We start from the raw sequence: 12,979 nt of genomic DNA, 5'->3' as shown, positions 1-12,979 counted from the left end.
TTTATGGAGGAGCCCCGAGGGTAGATATTCAATCTCCTGGCTCCGCCAATTGGGGTTTGGCCAGGAGACGTCATAGACGCCTGGCCCCCGGGGCCTCCGGCACAAGCTTATTAGTTACATATTTCAGTTTAACTCGTGGTTTAGTGGTAATTAATTGAAGGTGGAGGGGTTACCAGCCCCTCGCACCCGTCCAGAGCCCCCGTTTAGCCCCTGTGGTGGACACAGATGCCATGAGGGGAGGAGCCAATCGAAATTGGACCTCCCCCCACAGCACTGTCCACGACAGAGTTACCCGTCCGGCACTCACACTCACTACCCACTCACCCAGTCGCTCACTCACTCACACGCTCACCTACCCACTCACAGACACACACTCACTTACCCAGTCGCTCACACACTCACCTCACACACTTACTCACACACCCACCCACTCACCCAGTCGCTCACTCACACACACTCACTCACCCAATCGCTCACATACTCACCCAGTTGCTCACACACTCGCTCACACACTCACCCACACACTCACTACCCACTCACCCAGTCGCTCACTCACTCACACGCTCACCCACCCACACACATTCACTTACCCAGTTGCTCACACACTCACCCACCCACACTCTCACCCACTCACCCACCCACTCGCTCACTTACTCGCCCACTCACTCAGCCACTCACCCACCCACACACTCACCCAGAAACTCACACACTAACCCACCCACCCACTCACCCAACCACTCATACACTCACTCACCCAATCCCTCGCCCAGTCTCTCACATACTCACCTACACACTCACCCACCCACACACTCACCCACCCATATACTCACCCAGTCGCTCACTCACTCACACACTCACCCAGTCGCTCACACACTCACCTCACACACTCACACACCCACCCACTCACCCAGTAGCTCACTCACACACACACTCACTCACCCAGTCGCTCACATACTCACCCAGTTGCTCACACACTCACCCACACACTCACTACCCACTCACCCAGTCGCTCACTCACTCACATGCTCACCCACCCACTCACCCACCCACACACTCACCCAGAAACACACTCACCCACCCACTCACCCAACCACTCATACACTCACTCACCCAATCACTCGCCCAGTCGCTCACATACTCACCTACACACTCACCCACCCACACACTCACCCACTCACCCAGTCGTGTTCCGTGTGTGTGTTCCGTGTGTGTGTTCCGTGTGTGTGTTCCGTGTGTGTGTGTGTTCCGTGTGTGTGTTCCGTGTGTGTGTTCCGTGTGTGTGTGTTACGTGTGTGTGTTCGGTGTGTGTGTTCCGTGTGTGTGTTCCGTGTGTGTTCCGTGTGTGTGTGTTACGTGTGTGTGTGTTACGTGTGTGTGTTCGGTGTGTGTGTTACGTGTGTGTGTTCTGTGTGTGTGTTCCGTGTGTGTGTGTTATGTGTGTGTGTGTGTTCCGTGTGTGTGTTCCGTGTGTGTGTTCCGTGTGTGTGTGTTCGGTGTGTGTGTTCCGTGTGTGTGTGTTACGTGTGTGTGTGTTCCGTGTGTGTGTGTTCCGTGTGTGTGTTCCGTGTGTGTGTTCCGTGTGTGTGTGTTCCGTGTGTGTGTGTGTTCCGTGTGTGTGTTCCGTGTGTGTGTTCCGTGTGTGTGTTACGTGTGTGTTCGGTGTGTGTGTTTCGTGTGTGTGGGTTACGTGTGTGTTCGGTGTGTGTGTGTTACGTGTGTGTGTCCCCTGTGTGTGTTCCGTGTGTGTGTTCCGTGTGTGTGTTACGTGTGTGTGTTCGGTGTGTGTGTTCCGTGTGTGTGTCCCGTGTGTGTGTTCCGTGTGTGTGTGTTCCGTGTGTGTGTTCCGTGTGTGTGTGTTACGTGTGTGTGTCCCGTGTGTGTGTTCCGTGTGTGTGTTCTGTGTGTGTGTGTGTCGTGTGTGTGTCCCGTGTGTGTGTTCCGTGTGTGTGTTCCGTGTGTGTGTGTTACGTGTGTGTCCCGTGTGTGTGTTCCGTGTGTGTGTTCTGTGTGTGTCCCGTGTGTGTGTTCCGTGTGTGTGTGTTTTATGTGTGTGTGTTTGTTCCCCAGTGTGTGTGTGTGTATTCCGTGTGTGTGTCCTCACTCGCGTGTGTGTTGAGACACGTGTCACACACGAGATGTTAACTACGTCGCCTGGTCTACAGGAGATAGTGGGTTCGATCCCGACCCTGACGCCTGCTGCTGCTGCTGTATATTTAGAGTTTGCGTCTCTCCCCATGGTCGCGTGGATTTCTCTCCGGGCCCTCCGGTTTTTTCGCCCCACATTTAAAGTCAACATCACCACGGCGCATTCACGGCGTTTGGCTGCCGACGTTGTCCACGCGACAACACGCCGCTTGCTTGGAGGGGCGATCATTTGTGGACAGGTCGCTCCTAAAAGAAGAGAAGCTAACAGCTCAGTGGACCCCTTGCTTGTAGGTAAGTTTCAAGGGCTTGCGCCGAAGGTTTTTTAAGGTTAAATTGTCGATTTAAAGCTTTCGTGACTGCAAGGATTCATCTTCTTTGGTTCTTTCGGTAAAGTCACCATGTAGAATGAGAATAAAATAATAAATTGATAAAATAAAATAACGCAATAAAATTATCACAACGTTTCGGCCAGACAGTCTCGTCCCTTCACCTGAAGGCCGCTTGTGTTGTGGCCGAAACGTCGTGAGAATTGTATTGTGTTATTTTATTTTATCAATTTATAATTTTATTCTCATTCTACGTGGTGACTTTACCGAAAGAACCAAAGAAGATATTCGGCTTCTGTCAATTTCCGCGTAAGAAGACATTTAGCTGAGCTATCATTTCTGGCCAGGTCGCTTGTGAAAAGGGCCTGTACACTACTACAGCTTTTCCTGGTAAAATAAAAAGTATATATAGTTTCGTTTAATTGTTTACTTTAACCGCAAATACATCTCTAATAAAGAAGGGATATTGCTCTCTGCCATGAATAAAGCCTCAATGCCCAAATATTGTCTTAAATAATTCCGGAGAGATCTCTCTGCTGTACGAAGAATTGCCATTTCCCCAAAACGTGAATTAATATTCACAATCTTTGCCTCGTTGGGGAAGTGATAGAGGCCCCTCCCCCTCTTCCTCCCTCTGTCCAATCGCGGCGTTGCCTCGCTGGTTGGCCCCTCCCCCCGCCCCAATGCGACCCGAGCTAACCGCTCGGGTCGCAGTCGCCTCGCTGACGATCTGAGTGCGAAGTTCAACACAGAGAGAGACACAGAGATAGACAGAGAGACACAGAGAGACACACAGACAGACACAGAGAGACACAGAGAGAGACACACAGAGAGAGAGACACACAGAGAGACAGAGAGACAGAGAGAGACACACAGAGAGAGAGACAGAGAGAGAGACACAGAGACACACAGAGAGACACAGAGAGAGACAGAGAGAGAGAGAGACACAGAGAGAGAGACACAGAGAGAGACACAGAGAGAGACAGAGAGAGACACAGAGAGAGAGACACAGAGAGAGACAGAGAGAGACACAGAGACACACAGAGAGACACAGAGACACACAGAGAGACACAGAGAGACAGAGAGAGACAGAGACAGAGAGACACACACAGACAGAGACACAGAGAGAGAGACACACAGACAGAGACAGACACAGAGAGAGACACACAGACAGAGACACACAGAGAGACACACAGACAGACACAGAGAGACACACAGAGAGACACACAGAGAGAGACAGAGACACACAGAGAGAGACAGAGACACACAGACACAGAGAGAGACACACAGAGAGAGACAGAGAGAGAGACACAGAGAGAGAGAGAGAGACACAGAGAGACAGAGACAGAGATAGACACAAAGAGAGAGAGACACAGAGAGACAGAGAGAAACAGCGAGAGACAGAGATAGATAGAGAGACACAGAGAGACAGATAGAGAGAAACAGAGAGAGACAGAGACACAGGGAGACAGACAGAGAGAAACAGAGAGACGGAGAGAGACAGAGATAGACAGAGAGAGACACAGAGAGATAGACAGAGAGAAACAGAGAGACAGACAGAGAGAGAAACACAGAGATAGACAGAGAGACACAGAGAGAGACAGACAGAGAGAGAGAGACAGAGACGGAGAGAGAGATAGACAGAGAGAGACAGAGAGAGAGACACAGAGAAAAACACAAAAGACACAGACAGAGACACAGAGAGAGACAGAGACACCGAGACACACAGGGATAGACAGAGAGACAGACAGACATGGATAGAAACAGAGACAGAGAGAGAGACACAGACAGAGAGAGGGATAGACAGAGAGAGAGAGACACAGAGAGACACACAGGGATAGACAGAGAGAGAAACACAGAGAGAGAGAGACGGGGATAGACAGAGAGAGAGACACACAGACAGAGAGAGGGATAGACAGAGAGAGACAGAGAGACACACAGGGATAGACAGAGAGACACACAGAGAGAGAGAGACGGGGATAGACAGAGAGAGAGAGACAGGGATAGAAACAGAGACAGAGAGAGGGATAGACAGAGAGAGAGACACAGAGAGACACACAGGGATAGACAGAGAGAGAGACACAGAGAGAGACTGACTGACTGCTGCTGCCCGCTTGATCGCTGCCCCTGCCGCGTGTTGTAGACGGGGTGGCTGTTTGCGTGAAGAAGTTGCCGCGTGCAAAGCGTCGCTAAGACTGCCGCCACGTTTGGTGAGTCCCTGTGCCGAGTCGGGCGACTGCCGCCGTTCGTCGGAGTTCGTCATCATCGTCATCAGTAGACACGTGGCATCGTCATCATCGTCGTCAGTAGACACGTGGCATCGTCATCGTCATCATCAGTAGACACGTGGCATCATCATCATCGTCGTCATCAGTAGACACGTGGCACCGTCATCATCGTTGTCAGTAGACACGTGGCATCGTCATCGTCATCATCAGTAGACACGTGGCACCGTCATCATCGTTGTCAGTAGACACGTGGCATCGTCATCGTCATCATCAGTAGACACGTGGCATCGTCATCATCGTCGTCATCAGGTAGACACGTGGCATCGTCGTCATCAGTAGACACGTGGCATCGTCGTCATCGTCATCATCAGTAGACATGTGACATCGTCATCATCGTCATCAGTTGACACATGGCATCGTCGTCATCGTCAGTAGACACGTGGCATTGTCATCATCGTCATCAGTTGACACATGGCATCGTCATCATCGTCATCATCAGTAGACACGTGGCATCGTCATCATCGTCATCAGTAGACACGTGGCATCGTCGTCATCGTCATCATCAGTAGACACGTGGCATCGTCATCATCGTCGTCATCAGTAGACGCGTGGCATCATTATCATCGTCGTCATCAGTAGACACGTGGCATCGTCATCATCATCATCAGTAGACACGTGGCATCGTCATCATCATCGTCAGTAGACACGTGGCATCGTCATCATCAGTAGACACGTGGCATCGTCATCATCGTTGTCATCAGTAGACACGTGGCATCGTCATCATCGTCGTCATCAGTAGACACGTGGCATCGTCGTCATCGTCATCATCAGTAGACACGTGGCATCGTCATCATCGTCGTCATCAGTAGACACGTGGCATCATCATCGTCGTCATCAGTAGACACGTGGCATCGTCATCATCGTCATCATTGTCGTCATCAGTAGACACGTGGCATCGTCATCATCAGTAGACACATGGCATCGTCATCATCGTCGTCACCAGTAGACACGTGGCATCGTCATCATCGTCATCATCATCAGTAGACACGTGGCATCGTCGTCATCGTCATCAATAGACACGTGGCATCGTCATCATCGTCATCGTCAATATACAGTTTATATACACACGTGATATACAGTTTATATACACACATAATATACACTTTATATACACACATAATATACAGTTTATATACACACATAATATACAGTTTATATACACACGTAATATACAGTTTATATATACACATAATATACAGTTTATATACACACATAATATACAGTTTATATACACACATAATATACAGTTTATATATACACATAATATACAGTTTATATACACACGTAATATGCAGTTTATATACACATAATATACAGTTTATATACACATAATATACAGTTTATATACACATAATATACAGTTTATATATACACATAATATACAGTTTATATACACACGTAATATACAGTTAATATATACACATAATATACAGTTTATACATACACATAATGTACAGTTTATATATACACATAATATACAGTTTATATACACGTAATATACAGTTCATATACACATAATATAGAGTTCATACACACACATAATATACAGTTTATATACACATAATATACAGTTTATATATACACATAATATACAGTTTATATACACTTAATATACAGTTTATATACACACATAATATACAGTTTATATACACACGTAATATGCAGTTCATATACACACATAATATACAGTTTATATACACACATAATATACAGTTTATATACACTTAGTATACAGTTTATATACACACGTAATATACAGTTTATACATACACATAATATACAGTTTATATATACACATAATATACAGTTTATATACACACACATAATATACAGTTTATACACACGTAATATACAGTTTATATATACACACATAATATACAGTTCATGATGTATAAAAGGGAAATTTGTGAATATGTGTGTCTGTTCGAAATGTTTAGCTTACTTTCCAACATGCAACCAACTTGAAATTTGGCACCTGGGTAGCTTCCAGACTGTACACAATGCAACAAGTATAAAAATAGACTTTTGTATATATTAATATTAGTCACGGCAAGTGAGCGGTGACGACACATCTGTGATGTCACCTGATGATGTCACACATCCCCCCACCCTCTGCGTAGGCCGTGTGATCCAAGCCAACCATCATCATCACACATCACCTCACAAGCATTTTAATTTGACCAGGTAAGGTCCCACACTGAGTGAGACCCATAGAGACCCATACTCACAGAGAACCACACCCACAGAGACCCATACTCACAGAGACCCACAGAGACCCATATTCACAGAGACCCATACTCACAGAGACCCATACTCACAGAGAACCACACTCACAGAGACCCATACTCATAGAGACCCACAGAGATCCATACTCACAGAGACCCATACTCACAGAGACCCATACTCATAGAGACCCATACTCATAGAGACTCACAGAGAACCACACTCACAGAGACCCATACTCACAGAGAACCACACTCACAGAGACCCATACTCATAAAGACCTACAGAGACCCATACTCACAGAGACCCATACTCACAGAGACCCATACTCACAGAGAACCACACTCACAGAGACCCATACTCATAGAGACCCACAGAGACCCATACTCACAGAGACCCATACTCACAGAGACCCATACTCATAGAGACCCATACTCATAGAGACTCACAGAGAACCACACTCACAGAGACCCATACTCACAGAGAACCACACTCACAGAGACCCATACTCATAGAGACCCACAGAGACCCATACTCACAGAGACCCATACTCACAGAGACCCATACTCATAGAGACCCATACTCATAGAGACTCACAGAGAACCACACTCACAGAGACCCATACTCACAGAGACCCACACTTATAGAGACCCATACTCATAGAGACCCATACTCACAGAGACCCATACTCACAGAGAACCACACTCATAGAGACCCATACTCATAGAGACCCACAGAGACCCATACTCACAGAGACCCATACTCATAGAGACCCACAGAGACCTATACTCACAGAGACTCATACTCATAAAGACCCACAGAGACCCATACTCACAGAGAACCACACCCACAGAGACCCATACTCACAGAGACCCACAGAGACCCATACTCACAGAGACCCATACTCACAGAGACCCACAGAGACCCATACTCACAGAGACCCATACTCACAGAGACCCATACTCATACAGACCCACAGAGACCCATACTCACAGAGACCCATACTCACAGAGACCCATACTCATAGAGAACCATACTCATAGAGACTCAGAGAAAACCACACTCACAGAGACCCATACTCACAGAGACCCACACTTATAGAGACCCATACTCATAGAGACCCATACTCACAGAGACCCATACTCACAGAGAACCACACTCATAGAGACCCATACTCATAGAGACCCACAGAGACCCATACTCACAGAGAACCACACTCACAGAGACCCATACTCACAGAGACCCATACTCATAGAGACCCACAGAGACCCATACTCACAGAGACCCATGCTCACAGAGACCTATACTCACAGAGACCCACACTCACAGAGACCCACAGAGACCCATACTCACAGAGACCCACAGAGACCCATACTCACAGAGACCCATACTCACAGAGACCCACAGAGACCCACACTCACAGAGACCCACAGAGACCCATACTCACAGAGAACCACACTCACAGAGACCCCTACTCACAGAGACCCACAGAGACCCACACTCACAGAGACCCACAGAGACCCACACTCACAGAGACCCACAGAGACCCACACGCACAAAGACCCACAGAGACCCACACTCACAGAGACCCACAGAGACACACACTCACAGAGACCCACAGAGACCCACACTCACAGAGACCCACACTCACAGAGACCCACAGAGACCCACACTCACAGAGACCCACAGAGACCCATACTCACAGAGACCCACAGAGACCCACACTCACAGAGACCCACAGAGACCCACACTCACAGAGACCCACTGCTTGTGACAGCACAGGAGGGCCGAGCGAGAATCCGAGCGGTGACAACCGCCGGCCATGGACAGGGGCCGAGGCGGCGGCGGAGGCGGAGGAGGTGGAGGAGGCGGAGGAGACCCGAGAAGGATCACCGACATCTCGGCCAGGCTGAGGCAGCTGATTGTCCCCGACAGGGGGCGGCCGCTGGCCAGGGAGGGCCGGCACCCGGAGGGCGCCGGCGGAGCCACGGGCCGCGGGGAATCGAGGCGGGAGAGGAGCGAACGAGCGAGGCAGAGGGATGCGGCGGAGCGGGCGAGGGAGGCGAGGGAGCACGACGCCTTCCTGAGGGAGCAGCATGCGATGAACCAGAGGTTCGCCGAGAGGCGACGGGAGCTCGTGAGCCGGGGGGTCAACGTTTACTTCAACCCGGCGGAGGAGGCGTGGACGGCCGCCGGGGGGGGCATGGTGGGGCGGGGGGGGAGAGGGGGGGGGAGGAGCAGAGCGGGGGGGGGGGTGAGAGAGGAGGCGGCGAGAGGAGGGGCGGGGGGAGCGGAGGGAGGGGTGGGGGGACGGGCGAGGGGGGAGGCGCAGAGAAGATCGTGGGGGGAGGCGGGGGGGGGGAGGGGCGAGGGGGGAGGTGCAGAGAATATCGGGGAGGGAGGCGGGGGGTGGAGCGGGGGGAGGAGGGAGGGCCGAGGGAGGAGGGGGCAGGGAGAGGGGTGGGAGGGTGGGTGAGTGGATGGACCGACTGAGACAGGTCGTGACGCCGAGATGGAATCGTCATTCCGGGAGGGGGGGGTCAGGAGGGACGGGCACTGGGTAAGGGAGGGGGTTCACTCTGACATGGGAGAGGCCAATTCACCATGGGGGGGAGGGAGGGGGTTCACTCTGACATGGGTGAGGCCAGTTCACCATGGGGGGGAGGGAGGGAGGGGGTGTAGGTGTGCGGCTCGCTCCAAGCGTCTCGGCTTCGCACCGTGCTGTTTGGTGTCGTGATGTCTCCAAGTTCTTTCGGTAAAGTCATCACGTAGGTAGGTATAAAATAAAATAAATTAAATCACGTGATGTTTCGGGCGCAACACAACAAGCGTCCGTCATCAGGTGGGACAACCACAGCAAGAGACAATTGCTGAAGTGGGCAAAAGGGTTGCCGTGACAAGAGGCTATGTAGGTAAGAGAGGGGGGGAGGACCCAGGGAGGAGAGATAGAGAGAGGGGGGTGTGGGGTATGGGGAGTGGAGTGCTGCTAGAGGGATTAAGAAACTAGCAATGAAATGCCGGGGGGGGGGGGGGGAGTGGGCGGGGCTGGGAGTGGGAGGCTGAAGAAACTGGAGATGCGGATATGAAGGCAACATCCTTCCAATGATTGCTCAATTTGTATCCATCTTCTCGGTTCAAGTTACGTCTAAGTTTATATATCTGGACGGCTTCATGAACAAACCTTTGATAGTAGCCTGAAGAAATTTTGATTTCAAGCTTTCGTGACTGCAGTAATTCATATTATTAGTTTTTTCAACGCGACTTTACCGAAAAAACTAAGAATATAGTAGCCTGAAGGTTTGCAGAGTACCTTGGTCTCGGAAAAAACAAAATCATGAGAGCCCACAGCATTATAGCAATGGTCAGCCACGGCCGTGTTTCAGATCTGACTTGTGCTCGCGAACACGGTCCGAGATATGTCGTTTCGTTTCCCCAATGTAACAGCCACCACAGGTGCAACTTCGTTTGTAGACTCCAGGATATTGCATGTCAGGAATGACATCCTTTACTGATGGGATTAGATCACGGATTTTGTGTACTGTACTGAATTGGACCTGGATCTTGTGTTTATTTAAGATTTTGGAAAACTTTTTGGTAACGCCTGCTATGTATGGTAACGTGATGGTTTTGATCGGCGTCTCAGGGGGTTGTTGCTCCATGGTTGGAGAAACATGATTGGAGAAACACGGTTGGAGAAACAGCTTTGCGAGTACCCATTCATCTTGAGGGCCTGGTGTACGTGTTCCAGTTCACTGGCTAGGTGGTGTTGGTCAGAAATACAGTGGGCCCTATGGTGTAGTGTTTTGATGAGGGAATGGGTACTCGGACCACATTCGCAAAGCTGTTTCTCCAACCATGGAGAAACAACCCCCTGAGATGCCTATCAACACCATGACGTTACCATACATAGCAGGTGTTACCAAAAATATTTCCAAAATCTTAAACAAACACAAGATCCAGGTCCGATTCAGTACAGTACACAAAATCCGTGATCTAATCCCATTGGTGAAGGATGTCATTCCTGACATGCAATATCCTGGAGTCTTCAAACTAAGTTGCACCTGTGGTGGCTGTTACATTGGGGAAACGAAAGGACATATCTCGGACCGTGTTCGCGAGCACAAGTCAGATCTGAAACACGGCAGAACCAATACCTCCGCCGTGGCTGACCATTGCTATAACGCTGTGGGCTCTCATGATTTAGTTTTTTTTCCAAGACCAAGGTACTCTGCAAACCACTATCAAAGGTTTGTTCATGAAGCCATCCAGATATCTAAACATAGACATAACTTCAACCGAGAAGATGGATACAAATTGAGCATTCATTGGAAGGATGTTATTAACCAGGTAAAACCTTAACTGCTTTATGGTGTTGCCTTCATATCCGCATCTCCAGTTTCTTCAGCCTCCCACTCCCTGACCCGCTCACTCCTCCCCCCACCCCCCCCCCCCCGGCATTTCCTTGCTAGTTTCCTAATCCCTCTAGCAGCACTCCACTCCCCCTACCCCCCACACCCCCCTCTCTATCTCTCCTCCCTGGCTCCTCCCCCTCTCTTACCTACGTAGCCTCTTGTCACGGCAACCCTTTTGCCCACTTCAGCAATTGTCACTTGCTGTGGTTGTCCCACCTGATGACGGACGCTTGTCGTGTTGCACCCGAAACGTCACGTGATTTAATTTACTTTATTTTATACCTACCTGACTTTATACCTACGTGATGACTTTTACCGAAAGAACCAAAGGGTGTGGCTCCCTTGCAGTCACGAAAACCTAGAATCTTGATTGAATGCCTCCAAGTGTCCCCAGGTCTCCGCGTGGAACCCTGAGGAGGTTTCCGCCTCTTTGCGTCCGGGGGCCTCGGACGTCGCATGGCCGCCGCCGTCGGCGGTCGCCGCCGTTGCGAGCCGGCGAGGGGGCCGGAGCGGGAGAGGGGTGAACGACGTGCACACGCACGGCCGTGTTCGTTGTGGACACGAAGGCCGCCTCGTTCCTACGGTGGGGCTGGTTGACTTCATTCGCAGAAAGTGGTGCTCGCTTCGCGACGGCCGGGAGGTGTCGACGACGGTGACGATGGCGGGCTGAGTCGTCCCCCGACCGGGGATTGAATTGGCACCCTTCATCGTCGTTCGACGGTTATAATTTGTTGACGGCGATTGTTTTAACGTCACGTTTGAAGTTGCCTTTGCTGAACGCGCCGATTGTCGCTGGGCGCGCGTTGATTAAAAGCGGTGCAAAATGTGTGGAGGGTAGAACTGAATTTGCCGATATGGAGTTTTACGTAAAACCGAGGGAGCATAACCCCAATGCTCGACTTGATGTTCAGGTTAAGGTTCAGAGTAAATTATTTGGTGCTTGCTAAAAACAATTTTGAGTTTCAAATATTCTGTCTTCAAAAGGTCGACCGAACATGCAAAACTGGTGGCCAACTACAAGAAACGTCTGACCTCTGTGATTGCCAACAAGGGTTTTGCCACCAAGTACTAAGTCATGTTTTGCAGAGGGGTCAAATACTTATTTCCCTCATTAACATGCAAATCAATTTATAACATTTTTGACATGCGTTTTTCTGGATTTTGTTGTTATGCTGTCTCTCACTGTTCAAATAAACCTACCATTACAATTATAGACTGATCATTTATTTGTCAGTGGGCAAACGTACAAAATCAGCAGGGGGATCAAATACTTTTTTTCCCTCACCGTAAGGAGGGGGAACACTTACAGGAATGTGCGCGAACGCAATTTACCTAACAGGGAGGGCTACCGAACGTTCGAAACAAAAACCCTTTAACGATTAACCCCCGAACTGCGAGGGAAGCGTAACAATTTCTGACGGATCAACCAGAAGCCACGGCCCGGCTCACGGCTGCGACCACCCGCCAGACGGCGTTGGAACACAATTGAACGACAGGAGGGAGCGGTGCATCCGCCACGGGTGGCGGCGCGTCGACAGATGCCACTACAGCACGTGGCAACCTCACGCACGATGGCTTACGTCAA

At 49.8% G+C, this 12,979-nt stretch overlaps 1 protein-coding gene across 1 annotated transcript; it reads left to right on the top strand.

Annotated features, from left to right (window-relative positions):
- Window positions 1-4,543: 4,543 nt before the first annotated feature.
- On the top strand, window positions 4,544-12,064 carry LOC142915338 (uncharacterized). The gene is made up of 4 exons (XM_076061173.1): window positions 4,544-4,681; window positions 6,880-6,943; window positions 8,760-9,188; window positions 11,789-12,064. Exons 3-4 carry the CDS (start codon window positions 8,805-8,807, stop codon window positions 12,062-12,064), a joined length of 660 nt encoding a protein of 219 aa, XP_075917288.1. The 5' UTR covers window positions 4,544-4,681; window positions 6,880-6,943; window positions 8,760-8,804.
- Window positions 12,065-12,979: the final 915 nt, after the last annotated feature.

The sequence above is a fragment of the Petromyzon marinus genome, unplaced genomic scaffold, assembly GCF_048934315.1.
Source record: "Petromyzon marinus isolate PM22_M1 ecotype Great Lakes invasive population unplaced genomic scaffold, UKy_Petmar_22M1.pri1.0 PM_G_Scaffold_3, whole genome shotgun sequence".
NCBI lineage: Eukaryota > Metazoa > Chordata > Hyperoartia > Petromyzontiformes > Petromyzontidae > Petromyzon > Petromyzon marinus.
The sequence above is the reverse complement of the archived record's forward strand: the minus strand, read 5'-3'. Positions and strand labels throughout refer to the sequence as shown.

What these genes read in the sequence shown, in the direction of transcription:
- LOC142915338 (XM_076061173.1), top strand. Translation starts at nt 8,805, where the DNA reads ATGGACAGGGGCCGAGGCGGCGGCGGAGGCGGAGGAGGTGGAGGAGGC. An exon ending in CGGCCGCCGGGGGGGGCATG is followed by an intron (nt 9,189 to 11,788) that starts GTGGGGCGGGGG and finishes AAGTGTCCCCAG; the next exon opens with GTCTCCGCGTGGAACCCTGA.